A 23,838-nucleotide genomic window follows, 5' to 3' on the forward strand; every position below is an offset into this window, starting at 1 on the left:
GAAGTCTATCTAAACGTAGCTACACTGGTCCTTGAATGCAAAGACATACATTACTGGGCCTACACAAAAGCCTCTTTAGCTTTTCCTCCACTGGTATAGCCTTCAAGGATACAGGGTTACTTTCACACAAGGAGGTTTCAGGAGGATTATTTTTTTGCCTTGAAAAACAATTCATTTTCACATCTTTTTAAGTGTCACTGGGGAAAGGAGGTGGGTAGGCAGGGGGTGCTCTGATTCATGTTCTCCAGGCTGGGAAAGTAGTTTAGAGTGGATGGTTTGGTCTAGAACACTCATCCACAAAAAGCCAGAAACCCTAAATAGTTATGGAATTAGCCCAATCTCTGAGGCCTCAAAGAACTTAAACACAATTTGGGGCCAAGCTTTATGAAATAGCTCAAGACCAAAGCAGACTCTCTCTTATGGAGTCTAGAGCTGGTCCTTAGGTCACCCGTAGAGGCAGCAGGTGGTTACAGTGGAGAGAGTGCAGGACTGCAGTAAGGGAGAACTGAATTAAAATTCAGATTCAGGTACTTACTAGCTATGTGACCCTAGGGGAAAATCACTTAACCTCTGTTTGCCTCAGTTTCCTCAGTTGCAAAATAGGCACAATAACAGTACCTACTTCACAGGGCTATGTGAGAATCAAATGAGGTAATTTTTATAAAAGTGCTTAACACAGTGCCTAGCACACAGTAGGTGCTATACAAATACTTATTCCCTCCTTATATGGACGACAGGTGAGGACTCCAAATGACTTGGCATGTCTGTAACTACAGCTCAGATAAGTGGCAAAATCCAGGGTTGGAATATGCACAGCTTGCTCCTCAGTCACTTCTACCTTGCTATCCATTTTCTGCCACAGATAATAATACTATTTCAGCCAAACTAAAATGTGGGTTCTCAAAAACCAAGATCACTGGCTAAAATGCAAACAAGCCTGTGCCCACAACCAAAACTTATTAAAGTCATTCAGTGCTTATCATCCAGTTGGTCTTAATTTGGGTCTCCTTTGGGCAAAAACTTCTTGATTCCTTTTTACAACTCTGTGGAAATTTCCAAAAGGAGTGGGGTTAGTGCCAAGAAAGAGATTACATTGCACTCACTATTCTGGCTAAAAGCAGAACCCTCCCCTCTTTGTGGGCAGAAAGGAGCTGGGGAGAGGAGAGACAGTCAATAGCAAGCTATGACTGGAGCAGGCCCAGGGAGGGCTTGGCATCATTCCAGCAGATGATCATGTTTAACAGTTACTAGACATCAATCAGGGCCCACAGGACCCAATCTGTCCTATATGGATCAAATATTTAACAATCCATTATAGCATTTCCTTAGCTCTTTTTCTCTTGGGGGTAAACTTATCAATGAATGAATGAATCTATCAATATTTACTTAGCCTTTACTGGTGTACATGCAAACCATATGCAAGGCACCATACTAGGTACTTTTGTGAGGGCTAAGGAGTATGAGATATATATAGAAAGGTGTGAGAAATGGACCCTCATTTCAATGATTTTATAATCTATTTTAGGAAGATATCACTTATAAATTCTTTTAAAATTAACAATAGCAGAAAGAATGTACTCTTGGAAATTCTGAACATAACACTTTAGAACAGAATTAAATGAACAACTATCTACTTGTACCTCCCAAAGAGTGCAAGTTCCTTGAGAGTAGGGATCGGTTCATTCTTTGACTATGTATCGCTAGAGCATAACATAGTGCCTGGCATATAGTTAAATGCTTAATAAATACTTGTGGGCTGCTTGATTAAAAATTATCTAACTGGAAAAAGAGAAGGCCAGTGAGAGTCAATAAACATTCATGAAGTGCCTACTATGTGCCAGGCACTGTGCTAAACAATGTATGAGATAAAAAGAAAGGCCTAAGACAAAGTGTGAATGTCTTAAATCTTTTCCTCTGCCCCCCAAACCCTCTAGAAAAAAATACAAACTTCTTCGTTTCATGATTAGAGGCCTTCACAATCTGGTTTCATTCTACCTTTCCTGACTTAAACATAACTCCCCTTCATGCATTCCTTCTCACTACAGTTCTGCCACACTGACCTATTTGCTGTTGCCCACATACAACGTCCCATCTCCTGCTCCATGGCTTTGCTTAGGCTGACCCCAAAACTCCTCCCTCCCCAAAACACACAGAATTTACTGCTTCCATCTGCCTTAGAGAAAGTCTAGCTTCAAAGTTCAATTCAAGCTTCACATGAGGTCTTTCCTTGTATCCCAGCTGATATTTCTCTCTCTGAAATTATCTTGTGCTTACATTATATTTATTTTATTTTTTACGTATATAAATTATTTTTAACTAGCATTTATTTTTTCCAACTGTATGTCAAGACGATTTTTAGCATTCATTTTTACAAGATTTTGAGTTCCGAATTTTTCTCCCTCCCCTCCCCTTTTGCTAAAATGATAGGCAATTTGACATAGATTATACATGTGCAATTGTGTAAAACATTTCCATGTTTGTCACAGTTGTGAAAGAAGAAACAGATCAAAAGGAAAAAACCATAAAAAAAATGAAAAAAGTATGCTCCAATCTGCATTCAGAGTAAAACAGTTCCCTGTCTGGATGTGGATAGCATTTTCCATCATAAGTCCTTTCTACTTGTCCTGGACCACTGCATTGCTAAGAAGAGCTGAGTCATTCAGAGTTGATCATCCCACAGTATTACTTTTATTATGTACAGTGTTTTCCTGGTTCTGCTCATTTCACTTTGCATCAGTTTGTACAAGTCTTTCCAGGTTTTTCTGAAATTGCCTGCTCATCATTCTTATTGCTCAATAGTATTCCATTTCATTCCTATATCGCAGCTTGTTCAATCATTCCCCACGTTACATTTACTTTATATCTACATATGTTCTTTCCACAGAGATAACTTTCTTCAGGGCAGACTGCTTTATTTGTGTCTTTGTATTTCCAGCAAGAACACAATACCCACCACAATGTAGGTGCTGAATAAATGTTTTTTGATTGATTGATTTGGAGCTGGAAAGGGTCTTAGAGGCAAATTAGTACAAATGAAGACACTGAGGACCAGAGAGTCCAGTTGCCCTAGGTCATACTGAGATTATGTGGAAGAACTAGAATTAGAATTAGAAACCAGGCCATCTGACTCCAACTCTAGGGCTTTCTTCCACCAGTTCACTAGCTGGAGATGCCAAAGTGACATCCAGTTAGAGGCAACAAGTGGGCAAAAGTTGCTGATACGGGACTGGAGTTCTAGAGAAAAATGAGAACTAGTGATATAAATGGGAGAGTGATTTGCTATGTAGGCTAGTTGTTGTTCCACCAACACTACAGACAAGTAAGACATCCCTTCAACTTGACTGGTCCAGGGGACTAAAGGCATAAAAGAAACCAGCCAGAAGTCAGCGCCCCTCAGATTTAGTAGATGTTCCATACCTGCACAAGTCACTGCTTCCTACATGACAGGAACTTGTTTCTATATAAAGAAATGCAAGGAGAAACAGCGATACTATATCCTTGATTAATATTCTTTCTATGGGGCAGTTCGGTGACGCGGTAGATAGAGCTCCAGCCTTGGAGTCAGGAGGACCTGAGTTCAAAATCCGGCCTCAGACACTTGACACTTACTAGCTATGTGACCTTGGGCAAGTCACTTAACCCTGATTGCCTCACCAAAAAGAAAAATATTCTTTTTATACTATCTCTAAATAAACCTCCTTTTTGTAAGATGGACCTTGAGTGTCTCGTGTAATTCCAATCTCAAACCTGAACTACCTGAGAAGACTGAGTCAGTCCTGGCCTACAACATATGCAAAGAGCTGATAATTGGGAATGGTAGAGAACCAACTGAGAGAACAGAGAGAGAGAAGAAAAGGGACAGAGCCTTGAGATAGATGATGATCCAGGAAAGAAGAATGTGAAGAATGTGGTCACACAAATATGAGGAGAACCCAAAAAGTGCAATTTCAATCAAGCTGAGGGATGGGAGCACCCAGGAAGAAGGGGTAGTCAACACTGTGAGAAAAACTGCAGTGAAGTCAAAAAGAATAAGGCCTGAAGAGGCCATGAGATTTGGCAATTAAAAGACCACTGATGATCTTTGAGAGTACAATTTCAGCAGAGTACTGAGGTCAGAAGGTGGTGGGGAAGTGAATGTTAGGAGTTACACACTGCTCTAGGAGTCTGGCAATGAAAAAGAAGATATCTCGAGAGGGTGGCAGTCACGGAAAAGTTTATGAAGGAGAGTGGGGAAATAAGCATATTTGTCAATTGGATCAAAGAAAGATGCAGCAGACAGGGAGAGATTGAAGACAAAAAAGCAATAATGATGGATAGGAAAGTCAAGAGGGGATAGGATTATGGAGACAAGAAGAGGGGTTGGATTTAACAACAAAATGGATCACATCTTCATCAGAGACTAAAGAAAAAGATGAAGGTATGAGGAGGTGTTCTGAAGTACAGGCATAGAGAAGAGGATGCTTCAATGCATGGTCTCAATTTTCTCAGTAGAGTAGGAGACATCCTATGCAATGTGGGAACAAACGCCATATGGGAGGACATAGGGAGAATGAAGTGTGAAGAGAAAACCGAGAACAGCTGCTGTGGAGAGGTGGAGATAGAGGGTCAATTAGAGAAGGAAAAAGGACAGCCATGCGGCCGTGAGGGCACAGATGAAATAAGATAACACAAATTGGTAATGACCTCAATTGAAAAAGCTGCATAACTATGAGAAGTGGAGGATAGCAGGTCAGACAGTTCTGTGGAAATGCTGAGAATGCTGGAATCAGGGCCTTCTTTAAAAAAAAAATTCCTCCAATTACTGTTCTAATCAAATATTGTTTTAATGGGTGATTTGGGGGGGGGGAAAGACTACTGATTTTGGAAAAATCTAAGTTCTAAAACCAAAATCTAAACTTTTTAAACACATTTTTAATTCTAAGAATGCCCTTAGGAAGTACACAGTCAGTGGTCTGACCAACATGATTCTGGTTTTGTAAGGCAGACAAAGTTAAACTGCGCATTTTGGATAGTGATTTTTAGTAGCAGCCTCATCTTAGAACAGACCATGAGAGTCATTCAAATGGTTCAAATTATGAGTCTCTCACTCATAATTCACTCAAGCCAGGTAGCAGTGAGACAGTCATTTCCTCTCTCTTGGTCTCAGTCTCTTCATATGCAGAATGGAGGGTTTGGATTCAATGATCTTCAAGGTCCTTTCTGATTCTAAATTCTATGATTTTATACATACCTTCTAAGGGTGTCTCAACAGGAGTGGTCATTAGCTACACATACTTAATTCTCTACAAAGATCTGATTTCTCCTCTTTTGTCTAACTCTGAACATACATTTAACTCACTATTTTGTAATCTGCTGTCAAGGTCTCCAAGCCAACTGAAATTGGTGTGAAGAACATGAAAGAGTACCCCTGTTCATGAATGTGGCCATTTGCATGACTTCTGGTCCCATTACACTAATATACTTCCTTTCACAAATCCCAGTATTCACAATTTTTTTTAAAATTCCAATTTTCCAATGTCAAGGGAAGAGAAAATGAATTTCCAGACATAAACTCGGCACACAAATTTCTAAGGAAGAACAGTCATTTACATTTCTAAACACTCAATCCCCTCCACAAGCCTTGTCACTAGAAAGACCACTGCATCACGTGACACTTGAAGTCACAGCATCCCAAGGATAAAGCCCCAGGTGGATAACAAAAATCTCCACAGCAACCTAAATGTAGGAAAATCACAGCACCAAATAAAGTAAGCTCAGTTCTCAAGCCATCTTACTCTGACGAAGAGTGGGGGAGGAAATTTTTAAAAAGCATTTTCTTTAAAAAAAAAAAAAACAGTGTTTGCTCTCTCTTCTCCTTTAGGGACATGGTTAGCACATGCATAAACATAATTCACACTGTGCAGTATCTATGCAAAAACACATAATTAACTCGTAGGCAAAACATGAAGGATACCAATAACATGTATATATATATATATATATATTTACAAATACGTGTGTGTGTGTTATGTGTGTGTGTGTGTGTGTGTAGATGGCATTTTAACCTACACTTCTGATGGCTTAATTCCTTTGCTAAATACAAATTCTGTATTCACCATTTAGTGACACTATATGCAAAGCACTGTTGCAATAGCCAGTCCATGAGAAAAGCCAGTTTGAATTCACATGCTTCCGTCTGCCTCCCTAGCTCTGCCCTAGAGCAGACAGTGGAAATTTCCACTGATAACACTTGCTCATGGGGGAAGGGCTGCAGAGAAGGATGTACTGCCTTGCAGCACCTTCCAGCCTTTTCCCACAACAGTATCTTTTTCTTACTTGTTACTAGAGAAACCCAGTAACTTGAACTCTACAGTGCTTACACTCTTATCAGTTGGCCTTTCTTGTTATATTTCAGAGAGATAGTGATTACCCTGATTTTCAAACTGGAGGAGCAAATGGCATTGAAACATCCATATCTTTTGTGTGTTGCTTCAGTTACGTTTTAAAAATGACTGCAGATTTCTGATGAAGCTGTAACACTGACAATTACAGAAAAGCTTACTCATCTACAATTATTATGCACTGGACAAAGGTTAGACTAATAATAATAGCTGATATTTATACAGCACTTTAATGTTTGCAAAGGACATTATATATATGAACATTATAACAACTCTGTGAGCTAGGTACTAGAGATATTACTATTCCCATTTTACAGATAAGGAAACAGATAAGGTTAAGTGACTCACTCACAGTAACACAATTAAGGAAGTATCAGAGGCAGGCAGTGAACCTAGTTCTCTCCTGACCCTTTCCCCTACACTATGCAGCAACCTTCACAATCTGAAAACAAAGCAATGGAGAAAGACCATGATACTGGTCCTACTGCTGAGGAAGTAATTGGAAATATTAACTAATTAGAAAAATAGAAATGAGAATCAATCTCCTTTGTTAAGTATAGCTAAAACCCTATGTGCCAGATCTCCTGGAGTGAGCAGACCCATTATGGGAGTGATGCAGTAAAACTCCACTTATCTCCTAGAGTATCATTTATATTTGCATTTCTCCCTCTCCACAAATGAAAGGGTAATTTAGATACAAGATGGCAGGCCCTTTTTAATGTCTATTTATCAAAACTGTTTTTGACAGAGGGGAAAGTAAAAGGCTGAAGATTTTTTTAAAGCCCTTTAGCAGAGCATGTATGTATACACTGAAACTATGGAAATATCGACTTAAATTACCATGGTCATCTGTAACTAAGCAAATTAAATGTCACCCTCTCAGTAAATCAACCGAATGAAGAAGCAAATAGGGGGATCTTTTAACATAAGAACAAACATTGCTCTAATGGATTGTGCTGTTTCCTCCAGAGTGTGGCAGTAAGATATGAAACCTCACTTCAGTCCCATCAATCTATCAACATATATTAAGGATCTACTATGTTCCAGACACTAATACCAAGACAAAAGCAAAATATTCCCTATCCTTGAGGAGGTGACATTTCTATGGGGAAGACAATATGCAACAAGTATATTAATTTGTAGGTATATACAAACATCCACAAACACAAAAGAACATTGGTACTAGCACGTGGAAGAGGAGACCATGAAAGGTCTCCTGAAGGTAAGCTGAGTGTTAAAGGAAACAACAATTTTTTTTTACAACAACAGCAATATTTTAATGATGATCACACAGTCAACTGTGAATGACTTAGCGGCTCTGCTTAAGAAATGATCTAAGACAATTCCAGAGGACTTAATGAAAAATGCTGTCCACCTCCAGAGAGAGAACTGACAAACTTAGTGTAAACTGAAGTATATTTTTACACTTTAAATCCTATTGCTTTCTTCTGACATGGCTAATATAGAAATATGTTTTGCATAATTTTGCATGTGTAATTGATATATTGCTTCTCTTAGCAAAGGCTGAGGGAGAGAATTTGGAACTCAATTTTTTTTAATATAAATTTATTTATTTGTAGTTTTCAACATTCATTTCCACAAGTTTTTGAGTTCCAAATTTTCACCCCATCTCACCCTCCCCCACCCCAAGATGGCATGCATTCTGAATATCCCTTCCCCTAGTCTGTCCTCTTTCTTTCTCTCCCCTTCTCTTATCCCCTTCCCCTTCTATTTTCCTGTAGGGCAGGATAGACTTCTATACCCCATTGCCTGTATTTCCTATTTCCCGATAGCATGAGAAAACTTTTTTTTTTGAAACATATGTTTTTAAAACTTTAGGTTTCAAATTTTCTCTCTTCCTCCCTCCCCACCCACCCTCACTGAAAAGGCAAGCAACTCAATATAGGCTGTACATGTGCAGCTATGCAAAACACTTCCATAGTAGACATGTTGTGAAAAACTAACTCTATTTCCCTTAATCCTATCCTGCCCTCCCATTTATTCTATTCTTTCTTTTGACCCTGTCCCTCCTCAGAATTATTTACTTCTGATTACCCCTTTCCAATCTGCCCTCCTCTCTATCATCCCCCTGCTCTCTTGTCCCCTTCTCCCCCTATTTTCTGTAGGGTAAGACAATTTCCATACCCAATTGAATGTGTATGTTATTCCCTCCTTAAGCCAAATCCTATGAGAATAAGATTCACTCATTCCCTCTCACCTTCCCCTTCCCCTCCACTGTAAGAGACTTTCTTTTCTTTTTTTTGTGAGATAATTTACCCCATTCTACCTCTCCCTTTCTTCTTCTCCAGTATAATCCTCCTCATCCCTTAATTTTATTCTCCAGATATGACCCCTTAATCTTCAACTCACCCTGTGCCCTCTATCTATCTATCTATCTATATATACATACATATAATTTTTTTCTCCAACTACCCTAATACTGACAAAGGTCTCATGAGTTATAAATATCATCTTTCCATGCAGGAATGTAAACAGTTCAATCTTAATAAGTCTCTTATGATTTCTCTTTCCTGTTTACCTCTTCATGTTCCACTGAGTCCTGTATTTGAAAGTCAAATTTTCTATTCAGCTCTGGTCTTTTCATCAGGAATGCTTGAAAGTCCTCTATTTCACTGAATGACCATTTTTTCCCCTGAAGGATTATACTCAGTTTTGCTGGGTAGGTGATTCTTGGTTGTAATCCTATCTCCTTTGCCCTCCAGAATATTATATTCCATGCCCTGCAGGTCCTTTAATGTAGAAGCTGCTAAATCTTGTGTTATCCTGATTGTGTTTCCACAGTACTTGAATTGTTTCCTTCTGGCAGCTTGTAATATTTTCTCCTTGACCTGGGAACTCTGGAATTTGGCTATAATATTCCTAGGAGTTTTCCTTTGGGGATCTCTTTCAGGAAGATCTGTGGATTCTTTCAATTTCTATTTTGCCCTCTGGTTCTACTATATCAGGGCAGTTTTCCTTGATAATTTCTTGAAAGATGATGTCTAGGCTCTTTTTTTGATCATGGCTTTCAGATAGTCCAATAATTTTTAAATTCTCTCTCCTGGATCTATTTTCCAGGTCAGTTGTTTTTCCAATGAGATATTTCACATTGTTTTCTAATTTTTCATTCTTTTGGATTTGTTTTACAGTGTCTTGATTTCTCATAAAGTCACTAGCTTCCAATTGCTCTATTCTAATTTTTAAGGAAGTATTTTCTTCAGTAAGCTTTTGGACTTCCTTTTCCATTTGGCCAATTTTTCTTTTTAGGGCATTTTTCTCCTCATTGGCTTTTTGGACCTCTTTTGCCATTTGGGTTAGGCTATTTTTTAAGGTGTTATTTCTTCAGTATTTTTGGGTCTCCTTTAGCAAGCTGTTGACTTGTTTTTCATGATTTTCTTGCATCACTCTCATTTCTTTTCCCAGTTTTTCCTCTGCTTCCCTTACTTGCTTCTCAAAATCCCTTTTGAGCTCTTCCAAGGCCTGGGACTGATTCATATTTTTCTTGGAGGCTTTGGATGTAGGAGCTTTGACTTTGTTGTCTTCTTCTGGTTGTATATTTTGATCTTCTTTGTCACCAAAGTAAGATTCTGTGGTCTGACTCTTTTTGCGCTGGTTGCTCATGATCCCAGCCAATTACTTGAGTTTTAAACTCTTTGTTAAGGTAAGAGTCCGCTTCCAATGTGGAGAATGTATTGTCCCAAGCTTCAGGGGTTTGTATAGCTGTTTTCAGAGATACCTGTAGGGACCTGTAAATTTTCAGTTCTTGCAAGGTGGTATGATAAGGGCCTGTGTTTACTCCTTTCCTGGCCTGTGACCACAAGTATTCCTTTCTGTCCTGTAACTGTGAGGAGGGGTTCCTGTCCACAGCCACTCCAAGCTCCACCACGCCAGCATTCCTCCTCACCCCAGCACCACCACCCAGAACTGTGACCCAGATCCAAACACGGGAAAAGCAAGAGATCCCTACCTCAGCACTGGCAAAGAAATCCCTGCAATCCCTCTCTGATCAGCCACTGGATTCCCCCTCAGTCTGTGGGCCAAAAGCTTGGGAAGCAGCTGCCCCCCCCCCCCAGGCCACACTCTTGGGGAATGAGCTGAAACCCCGCTTTCCTTTCTCAGCACCCACAGAAACAGACTTTTCCCACTGCCCTTCTAAGTTGTCTTTGGCATTCCTGGATTGAGGAGTCTGGAAACCTCCACAGCTGCCTGTGATTCAGTCCTCTGAGGCCTGCTCCAGGTTCGCTGTGGCCTGCGCACCCACGCTGAGCTGCGCTCCCAGCCCGGAGCGATACACCTTTCTGATCAATCATCCAGGTTGTCTTGGGCTGCAAATTTGTTTCACTCTGTCTTTTTGTGGGTTCTGCTGCTTCAGAATTTGTTTAGAGTCATTTTTTATGAGTATTTGGAGGGGTTTGGGGGAGAGCTTAAGCAAGTCACTGCTTTCATTCTGCCATCTTGGCTCCGCCCCCAGGAAACAACAATTTCTAAGACTGAGAGTTGAGAAGGGAAAGTATTCCAGGTGTAAGGAGAGCCAGTGCAAAAGTATAGAGATGAGAGATGATGGTAGTTTGAGGAATAGCAACCGAGCCAGTATAACTAGACAGCAGAGCACATCAGGTCATGCATGAAGACCTTGGAATGCCAGGAGTCTGTAGAATACTGAAGTGACATGGTCAGAACTACATTTTAGGAAAAATCACTGGTAGCTCTACGAAGGATGGATTGAACTATGGAGACTTGATGCAGGCACGCCAAAACTGAGGCTCCAAGAAACCAATGGATTTTTGCCCATGGTATATATATATAGCTAATTAATCAAGCAAGTTCCAAAGGTAAGATTTTAATTTAGATCTCTTCTGATTCTATGTGCATTCCTTTTTTCTTGTCTATCATACTGCCTCTGAAAGAAATTATGCATGTTTGGAAAACTTAGGCTTTTTATAAAGAAGGTCTAAATATTAATACTGCTTGTATTGCTATGCCCTTTTCTTGGTATTCAATGGTTCACTTTAAATCAAGAAGTTGTCAAAAAAAAATCAGCTCTCCTGGTTATCAAACAAGTAATCTTCAGTGGTACCTATACTTATAGTGCGTATCTATAGGCAGACAGGTAGGCAAAGCAATGACAATATTTTGTGGCAGAGACTTTAGTGCCCAAAACTGTGAAGTAAGATCACAGAACCATAGATGGAACCCTGCCTGGGCTTTTGACTCTCATTCGCTGGGATTCTGCAAGAACCACAAAACATGTGGACCACTGGTGCTCACAGTTGTTCCAGGAAACTTGCAGCTGGTCTGTCATAGTATAATAGATCCTCAACTCATGTTTGGGGGGCAGCTAGGTGGCAAAGTACATACAGTGCCAGGTCTGGAATCAGGAAGACTCATCTTCCTATATTTAAATCTGGCCTCAGACACTTATTAGCTGTGTGATCCTGGGCAAGTCACTTAACCCTGTTTGCCTCAGTTTTCTCATCTGTAAAATGAGCTGGAGAAGGAAATGGCAAACCACTCTAGTATCTTTGCCAAAAAATTCCAAATGGTGTCACAAAGAGTCAGACACAACTGAAAATGAATGAACAACAAAAACTCATTTAAGTATAGAACATAGTAGGTAGTTATGCCTGTCTATGGAGTCTTGCCTCTTACTAAGGCAAACTGCCCTTTGTTTTCAGAATGCGTGGGGAGCTGCCTAGTTCTATGTAAATATAGGGCAGATTATTTCTTGTATGTAAGAGTAGAGTACTAACGTTATTTGTACTTAAGAATATTTATCTTATCACCTCCTTGCTGAAGAAACTGCTTCTTCCATGGTCACACCGAAGGCTAGAGCCTAAGGAAATCTGGTTCTTGCTGTTAGAGCTTAGAGACCTGACAAGCATCCATTTCCCCATAAAAACAATGTTATAAATGGCAGTTAGGTATTTTTAAAATAGTACTATTCCATAAGCAAAAAGTATGTTCTTTGAGGGCAGGGGATTTTTTTGTTCCCCAGAACCTAGCAGTTTTTTGGTACAGAATTGGTTGGTGTTTAATAAAGTGTTGCTGTTGACCTAAACTATGAGTTAAACAGGATTCCCTCCATGTCCCCATTACAGTCCAGAAAGGGAGTTATCTCAAAGGCCAGGGACCTTGCAATACTCCCCTCCCCCATGAGGACTGTCTTATGTTTCATGTGCCAACCATCAACACTCTTCTGGTGTGCAAATCACTTAGGATAAGCACCAATTTTGAGATTTCTTTCTGTGACAGTAAAGTTCATGCATGTATGCTTCTACTAACTCAAAATATCTGATCTTAACTGGAAGAAAATGGACTGAATTGGTTTCCCCGCTTTTAGTAAACTGTCAGCTGAGTACTGTATTTCACTTCTTTTCTGACTTTTTGAACTTTTACATTTCTTCCCCAGCTGCCTTTTCACCCTTGGAGATGCTTCAGCCTCTGTGGTCCCTCTTTCAATTGAGGAATTCCTATCTAGAACTTCTACTGGACAAAGTGCCCAGGCCAATCATACTTACTTTTCTCCCATTTCTGCTCCTGATTTTCCTGACTCTCATATCTTGGGGTCATGAAGATCTCTTCCTCACCTCCACCCCCAATTTTCACTCCCTTTTTACGTGTTGTCTCCCCCCTTCTACCTTAGAACGTGAGCTCCTTCAGGGAAGGAAATGTCTTTCTTATTGCTTGTACTTGTATTCCCAGAACTTTAGCACAGTGCCTGGCAAAAAGCAAGCAAGAGCTTCTAACTCCACCTGTTATTTCACTGCTCTTTTGTTGGTTTTAGTTCTTCCATTTTTAAGAATGGAGATTATTCCAAGGAAACATGTAAAAAGCACACTTCAATTTATATGAAAAGTTAAGTGAGCAGAACCAGGAAAACCATACACAGAGCAAGAGCAATATTGTAGTGATGCTCAACTGTGAAAGTTTTAACTACTCTGATCCACGACAGTTACAAAGAACTCAAGATGAAAAATGCTATCCACCTCCAGAGAGAGAACTAATGAACTCTGAATGCAGACTGAGGCATATTTTTTCTCTTTATTTTTCTCAGAACATGGCTAATGTGAAAATATGCTATGCATGCCTTCATATGTATAATGAATATAATATGTAATATATATTATATCACACGTAAGAATGGGGAGGGATAGAAGGGGAGAGAATTTGGAACTTATATCAAAAATAATATTTTTTAAATTCTGTATTTCAATATTACAGCAATTGATGATTGAAGGCAAGAATTTGAAAGATCATTTTTATCTTCAATGAAAATGGATCTTGTACCAAAGTGCAGTTGAAAATGAAAACTATCTCTAAGACATGACAAACTATTACTGCAAAATAGCTGAATTAATCCTCAGAAAATAACCAAATACTTTTAGAGGAACCAGGCAGCTGGAAGAATTGGTAACAATTACTCTCCAAAGTGACAAATGCCTCTTTAATTGGCTATGATAATAATAATATTTTATATATATATATAATATAAAATATAATATATATATATATATATATATATATATATATATAAAATATATAATAATCGCTACGAAGAAAGAATGCCTGTTATGGATGGGACAATACAAAAACTGGAGTACTGAAGACTGGAAAAAGTTAAATTTTACTGATGAAACTTATTTCATTTAAGGCCATATATGAGAACTACTGCCATAAGAAGTTTGAGTGAACTAGTAATACTGTATCTTCATTAACCTGTAAAAAAAAATCCATCAAACATATTCCGGGGAGTTTATTTTCAATGAGTTTGGAAGTCTTGTACCCACTGACTCGATGATGAACTCTGATATGCATATTTATAGAACAAGAGACAGAATTTAAACTACAAAGAAAACCTACAACCTACAATCAAATCTAGACATGGAAAAAAGAACTATTTATCAATGACACCCTTAAAATAGAATGTTTTTTCAAAAATGTGAATTTCATGATGAATTAAAGGAATGTGTATCAAAATACTGTAAAAAGAGTGAAATAAGAGATTGCAGTAAAAAAGAAAACATAACATGTTAAAAATATTTTAAAGTTGTAAAAAATCATGAGGTTTGTTTTATGTCACAATTAATTATGTTACTTTGGCCCAAGTAATTCATATACCCACGTACACTTCATAATAGCCATGAAAATAGCTAGCATTTATACAGCGCTTTAATGTATTCAAAACTCTTTATAAATATTTTCTTGTTTTATCCTCACAACAACTCTGGAAGGTAGGTACTATTATTATCTCCATTTTACAGACAAGAAAATTGAGACATGTTAAATTATTTGCCCAGAATGACAGAGCTAATAAATGTTTTTGACAGGACTTGAATTTGGGTAGGTCTTCCTGACACCAGGTCTAGCATTCTATTAATTATACCACCTACCTAGCTCCTTATTTCTTTATTACTTAATCACTGGCTGCTTATGGGTAATCTGTCCCCAAACCTCAGCTCCATTTTCTTGTACCCTCATCCTCCTCAACCCTACCCTTCTCACGTTTCATTCCAATTATGCCTCTCCTTCCACTTTGCTCTCTGAAATTCCTGTTTCATAATAAACAAACTTCCTTTCATTTTGGATCTCGTCCTCCAATGCTTCTTGTATTAACATGCATTGAGACCCGACTACCCCCAGATGACACTGCACCCCTGGCCATCCTCTCTAGCACCAGTTGTACCCTATTCTCACATCCCTCTATTCACTGGTCCTAGAGAAAGAATCAGAATACTCCTTCCTCCCCTCACTTGACACTTTCAGATTCTTTCTTTGAAGTCAATGCTCAGCAACCCTCCTCCTTTGAGGTTCATTCTTATTTTTGTTCTCTTCTGCAATTCCTGCCCTTACACTAGGGGATTTCAACATTGGTGACCAAACACCCTCATCACCCAGTTCTTCCACCTCTTCAAATGCTATGAATTCAAGCACCCCTCCCTCCAATCAATCCTCCATAGCTGCTAAACTAATTTCCTTTGAGCGCTGATCTAACCAGGTCATTCTCCTACTCAATAAACTACAATAAACTCGATATTGTCTCCAGGACAATCCTCTGGCATTTAAATTCCTTCACATCTGATCCCAGCTTATCCTTCTGGCCTCAAAATACATGACTCTCATTCCAGAACTCTATAGTTTAGCCAAATTAGCCATTCCTCATGCCTGGTATGCACTTCATCTTCAGCCCCACCTCACAGAATCCTTCTTCCCTCAAAGATGCCGCTTAAGCACAACCTTCCTCATAAAGTCTTTCCTGGCCTGCCTTTGAAAACTACCTTATGTTGAACAATGTTGTCTGCATTTGCTTATAGAAATATATCCCTTAACTCTGTATACTACTGTGAAAGAATGGAAACAACAGAATCTTAGTTTCTTCAAAGTAAGAACTGTTGCATTTTTTTTTGTATTTCTAGCACCTAACACAGTCCCAATTACACAGTAGGTGATTAATAAATGTTTGTTGACTGATTGGGCAAGCCTGAGAACACAATAATTATATACATATTTTTATATGAAGAAATGAGTTCTGAATTTCAGACAGTTGGTTTATAAACACATTTTTGCTACAAAAAAAAATTATTTGGAAAATGGAAATTGTAGTAGCATATAAAATGTGATGATGCCAACACTTTTGTTTAGACATAAATCAATCATTTAATAAACACCAGAGACTACCTGGTTGAAGGCAGAGTAGATAGAAGAAGGAACTCAAAGTCAGGAAGACCAAGGTTAGAAGCCCACCTCTGATACTGATTATCTGTGTGGTGGTAGGCAAGTCACTTAACCTCCCTAAATCTTAGTGTCCTCAATCATAAAAATGAGGGGTTGGATTAGACAGGATCTAATGTTCTTCATAATTCTAAATCTATGATCCTATGATGTCTCATCCCCATGGGTTCCAACAGCCAAAGAATAAAAACCAAGAGTCAAAATTCTTCCCCGAGGAGAGTAATGTTTTTTACAAATAAGAACTGAAGATCCATTTATCAAAGACAAATCTCTGCCTCTCCCTCTTCCTCTCTGCTTCTATTTCTCTCTCCCTCTATGTCTCTATCTCTATCTCTGTCACACGCATACACATGCACATACCCCTTTATGCTACATTTGGTTTCTCATTTTGTAACTGTCTGGCCTCAGCAGGTAAAACCATTCCATGGAAATAAAATGCTCGCTTAAGAATTCTCCCTTATAAATGAGCTAAGACTAAATTATTTTGGAAAAGTAAATCAAGTTGCTGAATGTATCTCCTCTGGGCCTAAATTTTTGCTATATGTAAAATGGAGGTAATATCTACTGACATATAGTACAACACAGAAGAATGTGGTAAGAATAAAATAAGATGAGAAGTCAGAAAGGGCTTCAAAAAAAGCAATGAAGCATTGTAACTATCAGTATGGAGATTTGTTCTGAAGCTCCTGGATTTGGAAGGAATTTTTTAGTTAGCAGATATTTCAGTAAAAAAAAAAACCTTCCTCTTCTACCCCACTGCCTCCAGACCTAGAGAACACAGGCTTTCAAAGCAGTACTGAATACAATATACACAAAATAGAGGCCTGTCCATCACCTCCATCTGGTTTTTTATCTCAGACCCCGGCAGGAATCTGAAATTAGAATCATCTCTGAAGAAATTTGGCTCTTGTAATAAGATGAGCCCACATTAACATTAAGACTCATGACCCATCTAAGTGACTCACACAGGACTCCTTTATGACAGGATGGATCCACCAGCAAGGGATGAAGCCAGCTCCTATATGAGGTGAGTCAGCATCATGCCATGATATTTAACAGGTAGGGCAACCATGAGGGCCCTCAATCCACATTACCCGAGAATGATGGAAATAAGGTTGTCCCTACTTTATACAAAACAAGGGTGGATTCAGGCACAGATTGATTAATGATTCCATGAGCCAATATCTGGGAGTGAAAAAGGTTTACATCCTTGATATTAAAAACAATCTTGTTTATGGGTTTTCTGTTTGTTTGTTTTTAACAGAAACAAAAAAAAAACCCTTTATTGTTATTTTGACTGTCACAAGACGGGATAGCCTCTGCGCATTACAAGTTGCCTAGCAACATCTCTCAGACCTTGCTAAGCACCAGCATTCATTTCAGAGTTGCTTGAGGAGCTGAACATTAGTTTTTTACTGTTTAACAAGGTTAAACAACCAGAAGATGGAATTTACAGTACCTGGCTATGACTGAAGGTTTACATGCAATACAAAAACTCAATCCAGTGCCTCATTCTGCATCACCAAGTCTCAAGTTTTCCTTTTGGGAAGGATCATCTTTTGTACTTTGGCATATGGAAAGAAGGAAAATGTCTCATGCATTATACACAGCTCCAGTCCCACAGGAAGAACAGCTTGGTATAACATGCCATAGGCAGTCCTAAACATCTGACTTCTACATTATCTCCCATGTCTTCCCTGGCTCCCCCAACCCTCATCCAGAGAATATGTAGGTTTATCCTCAGATGAGTAAGAATGGGGCATATGAAAAAAGAGCAGAATTCCACCAGCCACGGAATAATTTACAAAAACATTAAGATAGTCTTTTAGCCTAATCTATTCCTGCTAAGAGACTCAACACTATAGCATCCAATCTTCAAGATTTGCTCAGAAGAGGCAGGCAGGTGGCACAGTGGATAGAGCACCAGCCCTGGAGTCAGGCAGACCTGAGTTCAAATCGAGCCTCAGTCCAAACACTTAATACGTACTAGCTCTGTGACCCTGGGCAAGTCACTTAACCCCAACTGCCCAAAAATAAAAAAAAAAAAGATTAAAAAAAAGAAAAGATTTGCTTCAGAAAGGTGGTAAATGAACTGATGCAGAGTAAAGTGGGCAGAACCAAGAGAACTTACGAAATAACAATCACATCGTAAAGACAAATAACTCTGAAGGACTTCAGTACTCTGTTCAATGCAAGAAACAACCACAAAGACTATGGCTGGACTGATGATGAAGCCCCTGTACATCTACTAACACACAGATGCTGTAGTCAGAGTGTAGAATGAGACACATATTCTTAGAAAGTGGCCAATGTAGCAATTTGTTTTGTTCAACTAGACAGACAGATAATAGAGATATAAAGATATATTTATTACAGGAAGTAGGAGAAAAAATATAGTTTCGTTCACTGAAAAAATTAAATGTGATTTTTATAAAAAAGAAGTTGGTATATGTTGCTGGGAGGCAAGTAGTAAAGTAAATTGGATTAGGTAGTAGCTATTTTTTATTATGTGGCTAAGCTCTACAAATCGGTCAATTACTCTTAGCACATTTCAGTAATTACTGCAACCAATACATTTAGAAAGGATGCAGCCAGTATACTGCCAACACATTGTTACTGGAAATTTTCAAAAGGCAAGAGATAGGAGTTAAGTTCTTAGATTTTTTTTTTAAAAAGGGTTTTATTGTTGTTTTTCATCAAGAAAGAAGGCTAGAGCACTGGACTGGGCATCAGCACCTCAGAAGGCACCTTGGAAATCACTGGGTACAAACCACACTTAAACAATAAACAACAAATCAAGGGACCTGAACCAGCATTCGGAGTCAGGTGCTTGCTACCTGCATGACCTTGCCACATCACCTCTCTAGGTCTCAGTTCCCTCATCTCTAAAATGAGAATTAGACTAAGTGATCGCAAAGGTCCCTTTCAGTTCTAAATCTTTAAAAAAAAAAAAGGGGGGAGGAGGGGAGAAAAGAAATTTACATAACTTTAAAAGAAATAGCAAGCTGTACATAATAGATTTGCTGTTTAAGGTACAATCTTTTTCTTTTAATTATACTATGTTACAGAAGTACTTGTTTTATCCCATAAATTAAAAATAAATTTAATTTTTAAAAAAGCTCTAAATCATATGGTTCTACATAATTTCAATCCCCAATACGACCTATTTTTGTACTCTTGAGAGGCAGTGTGGCATAATGCACATGGAGCTGGATATAGAGACGGTGAAAACATGAATTACTGTAAATCCTCTTTCCGCTCACTGCACAGGAGTGTTTTATCAGTGTTAGTAAAGGAACTTCCTCATTGGGAATGCCTATATCAATGAAATTATCTGGCTGGAGGGAAAAAAAAAAACAACAACACAACATTGCAACAGGAAGTAAATACATGTGAAAACATGCTCCAGGAAGGAGCTGCATTAGAGCGCCCTGAACTAAAGAAATCACATTATATAATTAATTTGTTATAATGCATACAATGACAGGAATCTCTAGGTTGAACTAAACAGTACTATCTATTAAGCTAGCTTATACTAAAGATGTTTTGCAGGTGATAAAGGCAGAACCTACCCTCCTCTGTGATGGCGTTGATTATGTATGGAGATCTTATATGGAAGTGCCCTTTCACCCAGGTTTTCCAAATTTCTCACTACTGCCCCTTTATCCAGTAGGGCTTGAATCGTGCGCTTCAGGGCAGTGGCGGTCTCTTGCTGTTAAGTTTTAGAAGAAGACAGAAACACAGTTTACTGCTTCGATCAGAAGTAACACAAGAAACTTCTTAAACACTGACATATCCATCCCAATAGACATACACACCAATGGATGTACATCCCAATGTAACAATACAAGATTTTGAGTTATGATAAAATAAAATGTCCCAGAACATGAAGAAATTATTCTTGAATTTCTCTAATGAAATTTGCATGTATATTACCAAAGAAAAGTGATTCATATGAACATTTGAAATCTTTCTTTCCACAAATCCTAACGAAAAACTGCTAATGTGTTCAGCAAATATGTTGAGTTATAAGATGTGTAATAAGAACAAAAAAAATTATTTTTATTATATGTTTTAACAAGCTGGCAACTTTTAAAAATACCCATAAAAAGTATTATTTTTAATAAATCATGGTGTAACTCCAAATTAATTACCTTATAATAGAACGCATGCATATTATATATAACTCAGGGATGATTAGATTAAGAAGAAAACAATTCTGGTTGACCATAGCTCCTTGGATTGGTAGCCATACTATGCATTTTGATTTTAGTTTTGTCTAACTAAAAAGCATTTCTCTTTGGTAATTCTAACTGAAGCATGATTTTCAACCAGAAACTTGGAATATTCTTTGTAAAATAAGATCTTATGAATCAAATTTTTTTTTAAAAACCTTTCATTTTATCTAGATCTATGATCCTATAATCCTATAATCTCTATCTGAAAAAGAGGAAAAAAGATACTTAATAGCACCAAGAATAACCAAAACATATTTTCTTGTTTTATTCGCTAAATATAAAGGTTAATTCAAGGATTAATGAACTTGCATGGCACAGTTGGTATCTTGAAGATTTCAGGTTACCCAAATAGTATGAAAAGAAAAACCTTGTAAAGAGATTTTTAAAAAACGTATTAGGGTAACTCGTTATGCTTAGACAAAAAAAAAAGAAAAAGAAAAAGAAAGAAAAAAGTCTAGGATTTATGACAACTTTGAAATATTAAACAGGCACACCATATGGTCAATGCCAAGATTGTAGATAATGGCCTGTCAATTAAAAAGGAAGAAAAAGGAACTGCTAAAAAGAATGAGTTGCTTTAAAAAAAAAATCAAAATATGCTACAAGAGCAATGACCAATATACAGAGAGGAAACTTACATTTACATATGGCAATCCTAATGCGTATCGTTACTTCCACTTTATAAGGATCTATCTAAGCCTTGAGGAGTAAAATGACCTACCAGAAAAGCCAGAAAGTAATTGCTAGAGCCAATATTTGAGCCTAGATATTACTGTTCTAAGCCTAGGGCTTGGTTCTATTATACCTCAATAACTTTCATTAAAATTATTTTGGTTGAATCTGGAGAGCAATTTGGAACTATGTCCAAAGGTCTACAAAAAAGGGGAGGAAAGCGGGAGGGACCTACTTACACAAAAATGTTTATGGCAGCTCTTTTTGTGGTGGCAAAGAATTGGAAATTGAGGGGATGCCCATCAACTGGAGAATGGCTGAACAAACTGTGGTATATGACTGTGATGGAGTACTAGTGTGCTACAGGAAATGACAAGCAGGAAAAACCTGCTTTCCGAAAAACCTGCAAAGACTTAGGTGAACTGATGAAAAGTGAAGTGAGCAGAATCAGGAAAACATTGTACACAGTAACAGTAATATTGTATGATGAGCTATGAACAACTTGGCTATTCTCAGCAACACAAAGATCCAAGACAATCCCAAAGGAATCATGATGAAAATGCTATCTACTTCCAGAAAAAGAACTGATATTATCTGATTACAGACTGAAGCGTACTATTGTTCTCTTTCTTTCCTTTCTTCCTTCTTCCTTTCATGCCTTTTGAGTCTTCTTGTACAAAATGATTAATATGGAAATGTTTTACATGACTGCACATGTATAACCTATATCGAATTGCTTACCATCTTACGTAGGGGTAGAGAGGGAGGGAAGGAGGGATAGAATTTGGAGCTCAAAATTTTAAAAAATGTTAAAAATTATTTTAATATGTAATTGGGGGAAATAAAATATTATAAAAAAGTTTTTAAAATTATTTTGGTTGACAGTCTCGGGGCTAACAATTTCTTTGCAATCAAACCTTATGAGGACTGGTTGAAAGAACTGGTAACATTTAGCCTAGATGATGGAGGCAAGGAAGAATGAAGAATATGATAGCTGGCTTCAAGAATGTGAAAGAATGTCATATGGAAAAAGGATCAGATTTGTTCTCCTTAGCCCCACAATGTAAGACTAGGAGTAATGGATAGAAATTCTAGAAAGGCATTTTTAGCTTGATATGAGAAAAAAAAAATCTCTTACAATGAAAGCTAGCCAAAAATGGAACGGGATACTTTGGGTAGCAGTGGATTCCCTGCACTGGAATTTTTCAATCAAAGGCTGACTAATTACTTGTCAGGCATGTCTTAAGAGGGGATTCTCCCTCAGATATGGATCAGAATAAATGGACAGTGCCTCAGATTCCATGACCATATTCTTCACTAGTTCATTGTTTTTTGGGTGCAGCAGAGGATGTAGGCAGTTAAGGAAAAGCGCATTTAAGTGGTGGTGCCTGACATGATATATGAAAGAGGCTGGTTGTGTGGAAGAAATGAATTGGTATTTCCTTATTTCCCACCTGACTGCACTACTTTGACACGTGTCTGACTTTGCTCTCACATTGGGCACTTCCCCACCCCCCCCATATCCTTTTCAGCTTCCTCTGTGTGTGTTGTCTTCCTCCATTAAAATGCAAGTTCCTTGAGAGCAAGGGGCTGTCTTTCTTTTTTTCATATTTGTATGCATAGCACTTAGCAGTGCCTGGCACACAGTAGGCACTTAATAAATGTTGACTGACTATAGACTACTGCATTGGATTTTGAATTCCTGACACCATACCTCCACAAGCACATGGTTTTGTGCATCAACACATCCCGGCTAATTCTTCGAAGTTTTAAGTTGCCACATTTGGTAACAACTTAGAACACACCACCAACCACCAGTCTGTTGAAAGTCTCAATGGCTACACGTCTCCATGTAATAACACCACACAGGGCTGATCTCAAGATCCAAAGAAGTTGCTAACTGAAAAGCAGCATTATATAGTGAAAAACACACTGGATTACTAATAAGAGGAACAATGCTAGAATTTCAGTTCCCATATCTAATTACTTACGCATCCTTGGGCAAGTAACTGTGCTTTACTTTTTTTATCTACAAAAATTAGGAACTGCAGTGGTTGACTTTTAAGGTCCATTGAAGCTCTAAATCTATTATCCTATAATCCTAATATTTCTATTTGCAATTATCTAGGCCAGAATTCTTAACCTGGAATCTGTGAATTTTTTTTCTTTAATAATAACTGTATTTCAGTTATTCAGTTACATATTTCACTTTATTAACTTAAAAACATTATTCTGAAAAGGGATCCATAGACTTGACCAGACTGCCAAAGGGGCTTATGAAACAAAAAAGATTAAAACCCCCTGATCTAGATATCACCCTGGAACATTTACTCATACTTTCCTTAGCTTCAATCTAATGAGGGTGCAAATTCCTGCCTCTAATTTTCCTGATCCCTGTGATTCAGAACCTTGCTGCTGTTGTAAATTCATATATTCTTTACTTCCCAAGAAAACTTCTAGCCTCACTCAACAACTTTTCATATTTCCAGGTTCATTCCATCTGTCTAGATCCATACAGTCATCCACTGGTACCTAGCTCATTCCTCCTTCTTTCTCAATAAATTCAGCATATGATTCACAGTGTTCTTTTCCACCCCAACTCCTGTTCTCATACTTAAGGGACTTAAAACACTCATTTTAGAGATGAGAAAACTAAGGCCATAAAGGTTAAGTGATTTGCCCAAAGTCATAGCTGGGATTCAGACCTCAGACTCAAATCTTGAAAGTCCTCATTCCAAAACACTCTTTTCACTATGTCTTACTGCCTACCAGGTTGGTAAAATACAACTTGGGATTTAAACTTGATCATCTCTAAGATC

At 38.1% G+C, this 23,838-nt stretch overlaps 1 protein-coding gene across 1 annotated transcript in view; it reads right to left on the reverse strand.

Annotated features, from left to right (window-relative positions):
• Positions 1–23,838, reverse strand: part of MRPS6 (mitochondrial ribosomal protein S6) — an 85,780-nt gene that overhangs the window by 4,351 nt on the left and 57,591 nt on the right. Inside the window, exon 4 of the mRNA XM_078146125.1 lies at positions 19,682–19,821. Within this exon, the coding sequence (XP_078002251.1) occupies positions 19,682–19,821 (140 nt within the window). The remainder of the gene's footprint in view (positions 1–19,681; positions 19,822–23,838) is intronic.

Source organism: Phascolarctos cinereus, unplaced genomic scaffold (genome assembly GCF_003287225.1).
Source record: "Phascolarctos cinereus isolate Bilbo 61053 unplaced genomic scaffold, phaCin_HiC Scaffold_726;HRSCAF=1367, whole genome shotgun sequence".
Lineage (NCBI taxonomy): Eukaryota > Metazoa > Chordata > Mammalia > Diprotodontia > Phascolarctidae > Phascolarctos > Phascolarctos cinereus.